The 14,267-nt window shown below is 37.1% G+C and overlaps 1 protein-coding gene across 4 annotated transcripts; it reads right to left on the bottom strand.

The window, feature by feature from the left end:
- Positions 1 to 1,602: 1,602 nt before the first annotated feature.
- LOC103721635 (mitochondrial inner membrane protease subunit 2) lies at positions 1,603 to 10,540 on the bottom strand. Of its 4 annotated transcripts, none has more exons than XM_039123589.1 (6): positions 10,312 to 10,540; positions 4,882 to 4,920; positions 4,617 to 4,792; positions 4,427 to 4,499; positions 4,076 to 4,241; positions 1,603 to 1,988 (listed from the first exon to the last, which is right to left on the bottom strand). In XM_039123589.1, exons 3-6 carry the CDS (start codon positions 4,780 to 4,782, stop codon positions 1,881 to 1,883), a joined length of 513 nt encoding a protein of 170 aa, XP_038979517.1. In that variant the 5' UTR covers positions 4,783 to 4,792; positions 4,882 to 4,920; positions 10,312 to 10,540; the 3' UTR covers positions 1,603 to 1,880. The 4 variants fall into 4 exon arrangements, with proteins under 4 accessions (XP_038979517.1, XP_038979519.1, XP_038979518.1 ...); XM_039123591.1 differs by having other exon boundaries at positions 4,617 to 4,772; positions 10,312 to 10,539; XM_039123590.1 differs by having other exon boundaries at positions 4,882 to 4,929; positions 10,312 to 10,528.
- Between the last annotated feature and the right edge of the window lie 3,727 nt (positions 10,541 to 14,267).

Here is a 14,267-nt window from a genome sequence, read left to right as displayed (position 1 = left end):
ACCGATATTAAACAGCGAGAAGGAATTGGAAGTTTGGTACTTCAAATACTAGCATTTTGTTTTTTTTTTCTGAAAACAAAGAATCTAGGATTTAGGTTTTTCATTTGCTTGTAGATACCATGAAACCAGAGAGAACTTTATTTGTCACCATTCAACAGGCATTAAGAGAAAGGAAAAATGTTTAACTAATCGTCGACTGACTCCAAAAATTTGAGTTTCAACAACATATATTAAACCTAACAAAAAGACGTAACACAATGAGTCCACCCTCTCGTCTTTGGTCTTTATTTCCTTGAATAGAGATGAAAGGTAGGATGCTGTTTGGGATCCCTTCAATAAGTTCGTGTATTTTGAATCTTTAATCAGTATATGTTCAGTATAGGTTTTGTTTTAAGTTAAAAGTTTACAACTGATGGTTATGTAGATCATAAAATGTGTCAATGGTGTCTTTAGATCATCTGTTAACTGCCTAAGGAAAAATTTCTTGACAAGGGACCTTGCAATAAAAACTTTCGATCTTATTCTATCTTATAAACTAGCAAACAGCATACAGTATATGCATTCTTGACATCCCCATACTATACGTTTATATAGAACATGCCTCCTCCAAATGTTAAGAGCCCTCCTTATTTTATAAATTCCAGCAGACAACTATCAATCCAATGAACCCAATTTCTCCATTTTGGTTTACATTTAATACTGGTCATGACATCATTTCTACCATAACCACCTAAGATTTTTTTAAAAAAATAAATATTTTATAGCATTTGTTATCTTATTGCTAAGAAATCACCCATATACCCTCTCTAACTGTGCACCTCCCCATAGTTAATATTCTCAATAGGATCTCACTGAAGACGGGAAACAACTTTCATTTCTTACCAAAATTTAACCATCCTTGCCATTAATTTGTCCGATGCGATCAAATTTCTGTATTCCCCTTCTTGTTATTTTAAGAAAACCATTACCTTCTGTCAAACCAAGCTATCTAGACCATCATATATTGCACATTTTATGTTTCTTCAGCAACACAACACCATTCAAATCCATCTTGTTTTTTTGTCACCCAAAAACTTTACAATAATGTTCTCTAATGTTTCGCATCTCAACCATTAATGTTAATTATATTCATTAGTCTCATGCCCTTGGGGTGCTCAGAAGATCAGTTACTTGTTCGGTAAACATGAGTATATTAACACTTTATTTCAGTACAACTCCAAGACTCCCAAGAAGCCATCTTTTGTCTAGCAGACTCCACCACCTTGTTCTTTGGCATCTTCGCCATCCCTTCTCTTTTCAATCAAAATGTGCACATAATAGCCACTATTATCAATTGATGAAACTCCCTTTTGATACAAATCAATATCACACTTTTGCATCATATCTGCTCACAGTTCCTATAGGTTCAATATTTACAGAACCTGGAACTCAGTTTCGAAAAGCCAAAGGGATCTAGAACTAGTTTTTGAAGTATTACAGGCACTTACATAAAATGGATGAGTTTAACATAAAAATTAACAAATCCAATACATAGCTATTTAAGCGGAATTTACAATTTTCCAGCATCAAAACCAACACAGCAAACAGCTTCACAAGTTCATGTAATTGCAGAAGCAATCAAGTTTCAATGATTTTAAAGAGAAAAATTAGTTCATTAGGTCACAGGTCAAAATTCCAAAAATATACAAACATGATAAGTAATAATGTTGTAAGAAGAATGAATGTTACAAAGTTTTTGTAATGTCATATTTTCAGGAATTGCCTACAATGCATAATATTGGGAACCATTAGGTTTGCAAATGGAGCAGACCAAAATGAGAGAGAGAGAGAGAGAGAGAGAGAGAGCTTGAAATGGAAGGAAAATCTTTAAATAAAACAGATCAGTATGGTGAAATTCTCCCTGTTGGCATTTTTCTCTCTACTTGACCTATTCTTTGGGGTGGCCAGATTACATGGGTCACCCTCCCTTGAACTAGACCCAAAGGAATCTGCAACAGAAGCAAACATTAGTCGAACCCTAGTTACTTGTTACTTATTGAGGATCAGTATTCATGCTCGTTGCAACTCTTTTTAATGGCAACAAAATTTCATTGCTTTATCTGATATATGACACAGATTACGTGAAACATGTCAAAGGGTATTAAAGTGTTTCAGCTTTTCTAATTTGGTGCTCTACATGTCCTTGTGATGCTTGCATATTGCAGGTTGTCCCTGCTTTGTTTCTCATGCTAGTTTCAAAGTTACCAAGCCTGATAGGATGATACTCTTACAAAGATATTTGGCATTTCCTTTGTTCTGTCATTGTTACAAGATGATATTAACAAAGCCACCTATGTTGTCAGTACTTCAAATCCATTATCTTTTGCAAAGAAATATACATGCAAGGTGTCATTAACAAATTTGTCAAATAGCAGCAAGTAGAAACACACACTAAAAAGGTAATCTTATTTCACGCGAACTTGTACTGTATTGCAGAGATTGCCCAATACTTTGTGTTTTATAAACCGCATATTCAACCACATAACTTGAAAAACAACTTCAGCCACTTGATCTTTTAAGGCTATGTCAACAACTTGAACCACATAACTTGGAACATAACGAAAGAACGGTTGAGAAAGTACAATTAGATAGGATATGTGCATGGTACTTCAAGCACACAACTTGGAACACAAAGAAAGAAGGGTTGAGAAAGTACAATTGGATAGGATATGTGCATAGGACTTCAAGCACGAAACAAAATGTCATTAGCAGGATGGCAGTGTATGAGCAATGCATGCCTTGCATGCCATAAAAAGGCATGAGTACAGGCTGGCAATAAACAGAATGTATGAGGTTGGGTTCAGTAAGCATGCATAGGCTAACCTGCATAAGCACACAACATGGGTGCAAATCATGTACAGGTGCATAGACCAGCAGACATGCATGATACCAGCACATTGGCACAGACATGCAAGGATGCATGTGCATTAGTGCAAATGACAGGCTTAGTGGGGGCAAATCGGCCATGACAGAAAATCCTAAACAACAAAACTTGGCAAAAAAATAAATGTGAGTTCACTCATATAGTGGAATGTATGGCCTCTTAAATTTTGCTAAATCATGTCTAATACAAGTTGCAGCCCTTTTCTCAAAACAGTGGACCAGTCCAAAATGATATCAGCCCTGATAAAACTATTCCTTCTTTAGATCTCAACCAGGCATGATATATAGGCTAGCATCTTGAAGCCCGAAATTAGTTTCTTCATGCAAACAAGGGTGCAAGAACTTACTCAGGTATTCCAGTCACAAAGAGGGCCACAAGGATCATCTATGACCATCTGGCCTCTCTCTCTCTCTCTCTCTCTCTCTCTCTCTGTGTGTGTGTGACACCCCCCGAGAAAAAAAAAAAATCCTCCTCTCTAATTTTCTTCTCTTCTCATTAATAACATGCATGAAACATGTTTAACAGAATGAAGACCTTATTTTACTAACTTTTTGCTTCAAAAAGGCAGAAAACTAATCCAAATCACACAGACAGATTTAGCATGACAGACACTTATATATAGATATATCCAGACCCACAAGGGTCGAGGAATGCATGCAAAGGTAAAATTCATGAAAAGAGCATTGAGCCTTTGTACATACATGGACATGATGGACTTATATGTATTTGGTTTCATATTAAATAATTTGAATGTAGACTTCTATGTAAAGGTGTCTTCAGAGGTTTTTTCCATTATCAATGAAGGTTTCTCTTCTAATTATTGTTTCTGTATCCATTGTTTCACCAAGAATCGCTAGTTCAGTTCAACCTCAATTCCATGTTATAAAGCCATTTGGCAACACAGCAGTTGTGTCTGAAAATTGTGCGATCACTGGACTAGCCATGATTTTAGAGGTCAGGTATGGGCATAAGAACCACCTGCAACAGCTATCATCTTTGACAATTTCTCAAAATCCCAATCCGCATAATCTTTTTGTTATTTAATTTGCACATGCGGACCCTTTCATCAGAGCACCAGAAACTACTCCCAAGCAAGCATATGCACTATTTGACTTAAACAGGGCCAAATGATATGCAATTATGAGAACTTACAGGGCCAAAAGATCTTGAGTCCAAACTAGAAGCTGGATTGTCACCTTCAACCCAGCAATGCCCTTCTGGGATCTGCAGTATCTCAGATGACTCTGGAACCTGGATCCAGTCACCAGGTAAAGCAATTAATCTCTTAACAAACAACTGCTTCTGGTTAGTTGGAGTCCTGCATATCATCAAACATGAGTCAGAGAACAGTTGCATACAGGTGCTAAGTCCATTGCAACAAACAACATCATATAGACAAACTTGTAGGCCTTCATCTTGTATTTTAAAGATTGGGCACGTTTTTCTAGGTATACGCTAACCTAAGATAAATACTACATGACAGAGCCATATTTGGCAACTTACCGGAAAATTATCACATCCCCATGCGAGAACTTATACTTTTGCAGGCAGAATCTTTCAACTAATATAACATCGCCTGTAATCAAGCTACTAGTCAGCATATATAGATAAGACATAATATTCAACACAGGACACCAGCTAATATATTTCTAACCAAACTAATTTTGATTAATTAGATTTAAAAATAAGTTACCTTTCAAAGAACCAGGAAAGCTAGTAGAACTCCCTGTAAATGTAGGATGCATAGAACTGCCCCTTACAGGAGAGGCTGTCACATATCTGTCTGAAATGGTGACACCAATTAGTGCACCTGTTAGAGTCTTCTTTGTGAGAAGCCACAAAGAATTCCCTGTTCCCATATCCAAATGTCTGTTTAGAAATACATGCGATGAGAAAATATGGCATTAACACAAAGTTAAACTTTACAATGGTGGGGGTTGAGAAAGTTTTGAACTCACTAGGCAGATCAGTATAGCACAGTTTTTATCAGTGGAAACCTGCATGCACTTGCACAGGATGCAAAAAGTTATATAAATTAATAAGTTGAAAAAAAGAGATGGAGAGAGGGAGAGAGAGGAAGCAGAGTTAGAATTAGGAAAAATTTTAAAAATTCATTGCTCCCACAAAATAAGAGCTTTCAGTTTGTATACTTCAAATTTTGAAGAACCAAGGTACAAGTATAAACAGGTTACTGTACTGAAAAAAGAGATAACAATCAACTAAAAATTGGACCAACAATTATATGCACAACGATGTAACATTATAAATTCTAGTTTACTTCAGAAATCTTACTATGAAGCATTTCAAGTAGGGTGTGGGGGGCTCTTCTTACAGAAAAGCACAAGGAATATACAGTATACTGGAATTCTTTGCAACTCTTCATGCACAGATTTGCAATGGAGGATTTTCACACAACATTAGAACAAACTATAAGGCATTCTTAATTGTAAAACCATAACACCATATTCTCACTAGCCCCGAACTTAAATCATGATTTTAATCAACACCTAAAAAGGCAAGCAGGACAAAGACTAATTGCTGTCATTCTTGTAATTTCTGATATGCCAAGAATTGATTGCAGCTCTACGAATATGTTCCTACGGGAGCAACACTTAGTTCCACAACACTTTTTAGCAAGGTCTGACGAACCGGCCCGTACCGGCCGGTTCGGACCGATCCGGCTTGTAACCGGTACGCCGGAGCAATGAAAACCGGTATGGATCAGTTCTGTGCCAGAGACGAAGAAGATGAAGAGAAGGAGAGAGAGAGCGCGGAGAAGAGAAGGAGGGAGGAGACCTATAGCCGCCATCGGAGAGCCGCGGAGGCCGGGGGGGGGCCCTCGGGGGCGCGGCGGAGGCCGAGGCCGCAGCCGTGGCTTTTTAATTTTTGAATTTTAAGTGAAGTCGGCAACGAATTTGCCGACTTCACTTAAAATTTTCAAATTAAAAAGCTGCGGCCACGCCCCCGCAGGTTTCGCCGCCTCCCCTCAGCCTCCGCCGCCCCTCCACGGCTCTCCGATGGCGGCCACAGGTCTCCTCCCTCTTTCTCTTCCTTGCACTCTCTCTTGTTCTCTTCTTCTTCCCCAGCTCCGGCGGAGAAGAGTTGGCTGGTTCGTACCGGTCCGGTAGGCGACCGGTACGGCGAACCTTGCTTTTTAGGTTATTAAGATCCAACAATAATTACAAAGAAAGAATCAGAATGTGAATTTATAGATCAACCAAGTTTCCAAAGAAGCATCGAGGGCCATAAAGCAGCCTTGGGGTGGCAAGTCCTGATATTATACAGGCATGGAAAGCCAAAAAGCCATGCCCATAACCCTTTTCCCTAAGAGTCCAAGGGCAAAAAAAAACCACCAAACCATTCATTAATAAATTAATGTACATACAAAGACACAGTATCTATATGATTACTGGGCGGCAATACCATTTCCGGTCAACAATGGTCCTGATTCATTAATCTAAATATGCTGATATCAGAAAAAGAGATTGCCCTCCCTATTTTTGTATATGCCCCCACAAAGAGAGGTATTTTCTCTTAGCAATTCTTCTGACTGATAAAATCTCATAACCAGTTACACCACCACAAATGGGCATTTCTACTAGAGGCACTGATTCTTCCATTGAGCAGACACCCCAATCCTAGAGAGAATCCTTGATCCCAATTTCTAATCCGCTCCATACTCTACCAAAGATCCCCCCACTCCCCCCCCTTCCTTCTTTCAGAGCATTGCCATATCCAACCCGCATTAGCTGTTTCATTATGAGCTTAAATTTGTCCTAGCATCTTTAACTTATCAAATATCTTCAGGTCCAACTACAAGGAGGCTAATCTCCAAACACTTTCCCAATCCGTGGGCTTATTTAATCCAACTCCATTAGGATTTCCAGGTCCATCCAAGAGGATCCTAATTTGTAGGCTTATTTAATCAAACTTGATTAGGATTTCCAGGTTCATCCAAGAGGAGCTCATGCACTAGGCCTTTATCAGCATCTTCCACCACTTCCTTCAAGAGCCAATAAGAAACAATGGTCCAAGGACATCATGTGGGGAAGGACCTCAACCATGAGCCTAGCTGGCCCAACCTAAAGTTTGCGCCAATGAAGCTAACCACCTGTACGATCGGATGCTTCACATGAGCAGCAATATCAAGATCTCCCATCCTTGTAGAGCAATGGATTTTCCATAAGAACACAAGTTTGTGATTTCAAGACAGGTATTGCTAGAGAGGTTAGTGCTTTCGACCTTTACGTGTTGAAGTAGAAGTGAATCAATGAACCAATAACACATCAAGGCTGCATTTTGTTCAGAGATAAATGTGGTGAGGTAACAGTATCTGAAATCGATATATACAGACTACGATGGATCCTTTAGGATTGAGCCTTCTGTAAATACAGTTAGTAATCTCCTAGCCTTCCTTTTGATAGGTGTTCAAGCTTGAAGTTCCAATAGGTTTTTGCACCATGATAGGAGAACCATTTGCCTCCTTGAGAATGCAAAGATTAGATGAATTGCACATTTCAATGCTACACCCCTAAGTTTATTATGAGCCAACTCCCCCCCGACCCGCCACACACACACACACAAAAAAAAAAACAATACTCTTTCTGCAATACAACTTGACGAAGCCTTAATTTCAAACTAGTTGGGGTTGGCTATATGAATCATTATCTTCCATTCCGCTTTGTTTAGGGCCACACTTTCAGGCAGATGTACAGATAAATTTCCTCCAATGTATATATAAGTAGTAACATTTTCTCCAATACATATATAAATTATAAAATTTTCTGTTTAAATATTTGAGAAATTCCCTCCTGATAGAATTGGAACAATTGATGTAGGTTATAGCATAGGTTTATCAAAATGGAAGTATTTCAGTGTTTCAATCAATGCATTAAGGAGTTCTTTGGTCATTGCTTACCTAAATTTTATCAAAACATTTTTGGGGCGCAAACTTATTTAATATGTCACAGTCAAGGCATAACAAAATCAAGAAAGAAAGAGGAAGACACTTAAAAAGAGGGTAATGTTAATTTTAATACATGACTACAGACTTTTCTAAGTATGTTTCCAATATGTTCTTTGTACTACCCCTCAAAAGAATAACATTTGTCATCAATGTGTAGCATTCTTCAGCTGATTGTTACTCTCAATGGTGAAGATGTTATTAATTTTAAGCCCACAACGGGCTATTTATATCAAGGAACCGGCCCGTATCGGCCGGTTCAGCCCGTACCAAATCGGTCCGGTTCGGTTTTAAAAAAAGGGTACCGGCCCGTATCGGCTAAGCCAAATTTTTTTGGGCTTTTGAATGCGTGAACCAGGCCGAACCAGTAGTATCGGTTCGGTATCGGTTCGAACCGGTCCGAGCCGATACCGAACCGATCAGGTGGCTGACCGGTACACCTACCAATATCAGTTTGGCGATCCTTGATTTACATGCAGGTATGGAAAAAATAGCAGAATCAATTTTTTATTTGAATAGAAGGGGATAATAAATTTCTGCAATCACAAAAGAGAATGAACTCTTTGAACCTAAAAAGACATTTGCAATAACATCCTAGATCCAATTGAGTTGATACTCCATTAATCTGTATCTTGTACCATAATGTAATATGCCCAATATGCTTCATAGTGCATCCCTCGCCGCACACGCCTCACTGAACATTCTTCTCAGCATCCAAAAGTAGGAGATGACAAATATAGATACCCATATAGATTTTTTTGTCCATGGTTCCACGACATACTGAGGTTGAAGGAAAACGAGAAGACAATGAGAAGAGGAATAAAACAAATATGGGCTCTTACCTATTGTTCTACAAGTGGAGGAGCAAAGGAAGAAAAGGAGAGGGATAAGAAAGAACACGAGCATCCTTTCCAGCCATGGGAAGGATTTTGGAAGGGATCACATGACTGCAAAAGGTTCAAAAGAGATCTATATTTGATAAATGGAAACCTAATTCCGAGAGAAATGACAACCCCTAGATATCTCATAACACCTAAGATTTTTTTTTTTACAAAAAAAGGGGGGATTTATTTTTTTTACCAAGCATGCAAAATAATAAAACACAAAGAAGGTAAGTTTTGTTGCTATTTTAATACAAACAACCGCAACATGCACAAAAAAAAGCAATGCATTTCTTTCCAATGTTGATAAAAAAAATCTCAAATTCTCCATATCACTAGTATGTGCGTGTGTGTTGGTAGAGAGGTAACAGGAGTGAGCTGAGTGTGTGTGTGTGTGAAAGAGAGAGAGAGGGAGAGAGAGAGAGAGAGAGAGTTGTCTTACCCAATACTGGAAATCCTTATCCCAAACATTTGGGTTAACTTTAATGTATTATGGTGCGATCCATCAAAGTTTTAGATTGTTCTACCCTGGGCTATCAAGCTTGATGCCAACCCACCAAACTAGAGCCAACATTCCTATCTAGTGCAGCATAAGGCAGGAGAAAGGCATACCATAAAATATAGAAAGGCAGATTACAAGTAGGAAATTTATTTCATTGATTATGCAGTTCTAGGTCATGCAAACAAAAGCTGCTCTCAAAAGTAATTCGGAAATTGGAAAAGTCTAGCAAATAGGAAACAAGGCACGACTTGATTTATTGGTTAGGCATTAATATATACATCAAACTGATACCCTATGACATCTAACACCCTTTTTTTTGAGAAAATAAGTTTCATGAATCCATGTTCGATAAAAATCTACCAACTACATCAACTTCCGGGGATTCTGGTCAGCGCATTGCACAGAATGTCAATTTGCAATAAACAAATGCATGCCTCCAGATATGCACATGAATCAAGTAACTTACCTGTCATATGCATGTCACAAATGCATCTTAGGTTTTTACATAGAATGGCTTTCTAGGTTACTGGTCCTTCATACCTTACGTTTAAACTACATACTAATAACAAATAGGATATTAACCAAAAGAGGAGAAACAGATACTGGCATCCCAATCTCCCTTCCTCACCCTCGCTCTCCCTTTACCCAGGGACCAAGGGAAGCCGGAATCCCACTCCTTTTCTATCTCATCTCCACGCCCAAGAACAAAATAACTAGCAGCAACCCTTCACGCATGAGACAATCTAAACAAAACCTTGCAGCAAAATATATTTTTACACAACTACTTGCATTTGCATCATGCAAACGATAACCCCCTTTTTTTCCTTCTCTCTGGCCAAAATATTGCAACGATGATGGAACAAATTGAAGCGAAGATGCCACGGCAACAGAAAAATCCTATAACATCGTGATTTTCTTTATTTTTTGAAACAAAATGCTCGCTTTTGCTGCTGCGAAGAAAAAAACAGAGAGAGGAAACGGTGGAGAGGAGGAAAGAAGGGAAGGGGGAGGTAAAGAAGAGGGGAAAAAAATTTGAACTTACGGAAGGCCGCTCGATGCCTCCGTTGCCAACGGCGAGCGGCCGCCGGTCCACCCTTCTTGCTTCAATCTCTCGTATCGTCCCCTTTTTCTCTTCTTCTTAGGGCCGCCTGGCTGGACAGAAGACCGTGGAGTCCGGACTTTCTCTCCGGTTTGCCGTTTCCGTCCAATCTTGTCCGGCTAAATCCCTAACGTGTGCACAAGAAGGCAGCAAATCAAGGGCCACGAACACCAAGACTGTATCCAAAGACGAAAACGCACTGTTAAAGACTGACCGTTGATCCATTAGATTCGTAGGTTGATAGAAGAGTGTAACTCTTAGGCCCTGTTTGGGAAGCTGTTGGAAGTAGAGCTATCTGAAGTAGAGCTGTTATAAAAAGCTATTTGTTGTTTGGTAACTATATTTTTAAAGTGCTGTAGCACTTTAACATATGTTTGGTAAACAAACTGAGAAAGTACTTTTATATGACAAAATTACCATAAAGGATATTGCATAGTATTATACAATAGAGCATGATAAAACATAACATATATTAATACATAATATACGATATAGTATAATATTACTGTAATATAAAATATTATTATTATAATATAGTAATATGATATTGCATAGCATAATGGTAATATAATTATTAGAGTAAATTAATTTTCTATTATATAACATAATATTAAATTATTTAATATAACATATTAATGTATTATGATATAATGTAATATATATTATATTTATAGTATAATACAATAATAAAGATATAAAATATTATAATTATTAGTATTAATTAATTTCTCATAATATAACATAATATTAAATTATTTAAAATAACATATTAATGTATTATGATATAAGGTAATATAATACAATATGTATAGTATAATACAATAATAAAAGTATAAAATAATATATTATTAGTATAAATTAATTTCTCATAATATAACATAATATTAAATTATTTAACATTACATATTAATGTATTATGATATAATGTAATATAATAATATATCTATAGTATAATACAACAATAAATAAGCATTTATCTGTTTAATAGATTATCTCTTTATTTAACTATTTGCAATGGCGACAAATTCACTATACTTATCAATATCATAAGGATCAAATTATTTGCCACTCACTCATTATTTTTCTTTTTATTTATTTATTTATTTATACGTTCATTCGTATATATATTTTTATTTATGCATTTATTTAATTATTATTTTATCCATTGAAATGTATTTATTTATTATCTTATTTATTTATTCATTCATTCATTCATTTATATAAATATTTATTTATTTATTTATTTATTTATTCTTTTCTTTTCTTTTCTTTTCTTTTATTTTCTTTTCTTCTTTTTTTTCCTTTTCTTTTTTTCTTCTCTTCTTCTCCTTCCTTCCTTTGCCCCCTTCTCCGTTCTTCTCCTCCCGCGCGGCCGGCTGCACCGGAAGGGGGCCAGGCCGCAGCGGCCGCGGGAGGGGGCCGGGCCGTGGCCGGCGGCAGTCTCGGTGGCCGACGGCGCCGGAGGGGGTGCGGCACTACGGCGGCGGGGGAGAAGGAGGGGGTGCGGTGGCGGGGGAGAGGGAGGGGGTGCGGCATTGCAGCGGCGGGGGAGAGGGAGGGGATGCGGCGGCGGGGGAGAGGGAGGCACTGCAACGGCGCCGTGGGAGAGGGAGGGGGTGCGGCGGCGGCGGCGGCGGGGGAGAGGGAGGCACAGCAGCGGCGGCGGCGGCGGTGCGGGGGGAGGGGGGGTGCGGGTGGGTTGGGAGGTGGGTTGGGAGAGGAACAGGCAGGCGGGGGGGGGGGGGGGGTGCGGGTGGGTTGGGAGGTGGGTTGGGAGAGGAACAGGAGGGGAGAGGAACAGGCGGTGAGACGGTTTTGGGGGAGGAATTTTTTTTTAAATGGGGGTATTTTGGTTAAAAATATAGCTTTCCGAAAAAGCTGAAACAACTTCATCCCAAAAGCTCCAAATTGGAGCTTCCTCCCAAAAGCTGTTTTCAGCTTCCCGCAAAAGCTGAAACAGCTTTTTAAAAAATTTATCAAACACAGTTTTTCATCTAAAAGTACTTTTGGAGGGCCAGAAAGTGCTTTCTGGCCCTCCAAAAGCTCCCCCAAACAGGGCCTTATTAGGCTTCACATATGTTTAGGAAAGCCAACGAAACAGCCGACTAAGTGGTCTCCTATGTGGTCCACCACTCCGGTGGTTTGATTGCGATTACAATTAGCCCTCCACGATGAGGTTGGTTATTAAATTTTTTTTACATAAATATTCTTCAAAATATTAAATTTTGCATAAATATTTTTTTGAAATTAATATTAATATGTATACTCTCGTAAAAAAACTTATTTTATTATTCTATCTTTTTTATTTTTATTTTTGCAAATGTACCTACACTATTTAATGCCGTTAAAAAAATTAACAGTTTCAAATTAAAATAACTAAAATATTCTTAATGGGTAAATATGTAAAAGTAATATTTATAAGAAAATCATGATAGAGGATAACAAAGTAATTTTAAAATTTTATTTTTATTTTTAATTAAAATAAATATGGTTTTTATTAACTGTATTAGAAGAATTGTTGTGTTAGGGGCATTTATGCAAAAACAGTATTTTATAAGAGTACAAAAATAAATATAAATTTTAAGTGGATATTCACGCAAATTCAAATTTTTAGAAGAATATTTATGCAAAAAAATCTATTAAAAAGAAAATAGCAATAGATGTTAAATAAATAAATAAATAAAAATTGTTATCCCCACCACCTTCATTCCTACTTAGATTTATGGAATTAATAACTTGTGTAAATCACCAACTTCCTTGTAGAACTGGTGCTCTAATCAGGTAATCAAGCAATGTGGTGAAACGCTTTTTTTAAAGTAAAATATAATTATCTGTTGCAAAGAGAATAATAAGTGGAAAATAGCTTGCATTTTTTGTGGGTCTCACTCTTCGAATGAGAGAATTATTTTTACAATGGGAAAAGAGGGATAGAATTAATTTATGTTTCGATTGAGGAGGAAAAGAGAATGGTGAGTTAAGCGCATATCCTTGAAATATAGGGATTACAATATAATTATTTTTTTTCTTATGCTATAAAAGCTAAGATTTATGCTTTTTCTTTGTATAGTATACCGACTATTGTAGAATCTAGAAGAAGTTAGATATATATAGATTTACCTCTGTCGACCTACGGATGATAATTAAGCAATCTTATCATTGCATCAAGCTTATCCTTACCTGCATACGGTGCATGTAGACATAAAAAATTGTAAATAATGAAAATAAGAAAAAAAGTATGTTAAGTTATTAGAGGTCAACATTATATGATACTAAATATTTTGTCTATGGTTAATTCAAAATCATGAATGATTTTACATGCTTGCTTTATTTTGTTTATTTGTATTGTATTGCTTTATCCTTCGAGAAGCTATACATTAAATAATATGTAGAAAGCTCGCACAAATAGGATTGTACAATCTTCATTTCAAATTTGCATAAAAAATTTGTTGGCGCATGAAGAACAATTTGACCACTGTGGACACAACTTTTGCTTGCAAATCGAGTATAAATCTAATAATGCCAAGCTACATGATTATGGTTCAATAACCGAATCAAGGTTGAGCTAACAAATCTAGGTACTGAACTAGGTCAGGTTAGACTCGAGCCAGCATGTTAACATCCAATGCAATAAAATGGCGAGGCTTGTTAATAAATAAATTTTGGAGTTCGAAAAAAAGTAAAGAGACCATAATAATCAATCATGATAAACAAAGAAAGATAATCAAAATATCAACAGGAAAAAAGACTTATAATTTATATAATGATGAATCAATCAAGAAATTCTGGTTTTATATGAGTTTTCATATAAAAATTATCAGATGAATTTGAAATTGCAATTAATTTCTAACTGGCTTCCACCAATAACTAATAAAGAAATTCAACCTTTTCCTTTTTATTTG

This window comes from Phoenix dactylifera, chromosome 2 (genome assembly GCF_009389715.1).
Source record: "Phoenix dactylifera cultivar Barhee BC4 chromosome 2, palm_55x_up_171113_PBpolish2nd_filt_p, whole genome shotgun sequence".
NCBI classification, from domain to species: Eukaryota; Viridiplantae; Streptophyta; class Magnoliopsida; order Arecales; family Arecaceae; genus Phoenix; species Phoenix dactylifera.
This window is presented reverse-complemented; position numbering and strand designations above follow the sequence as displayed.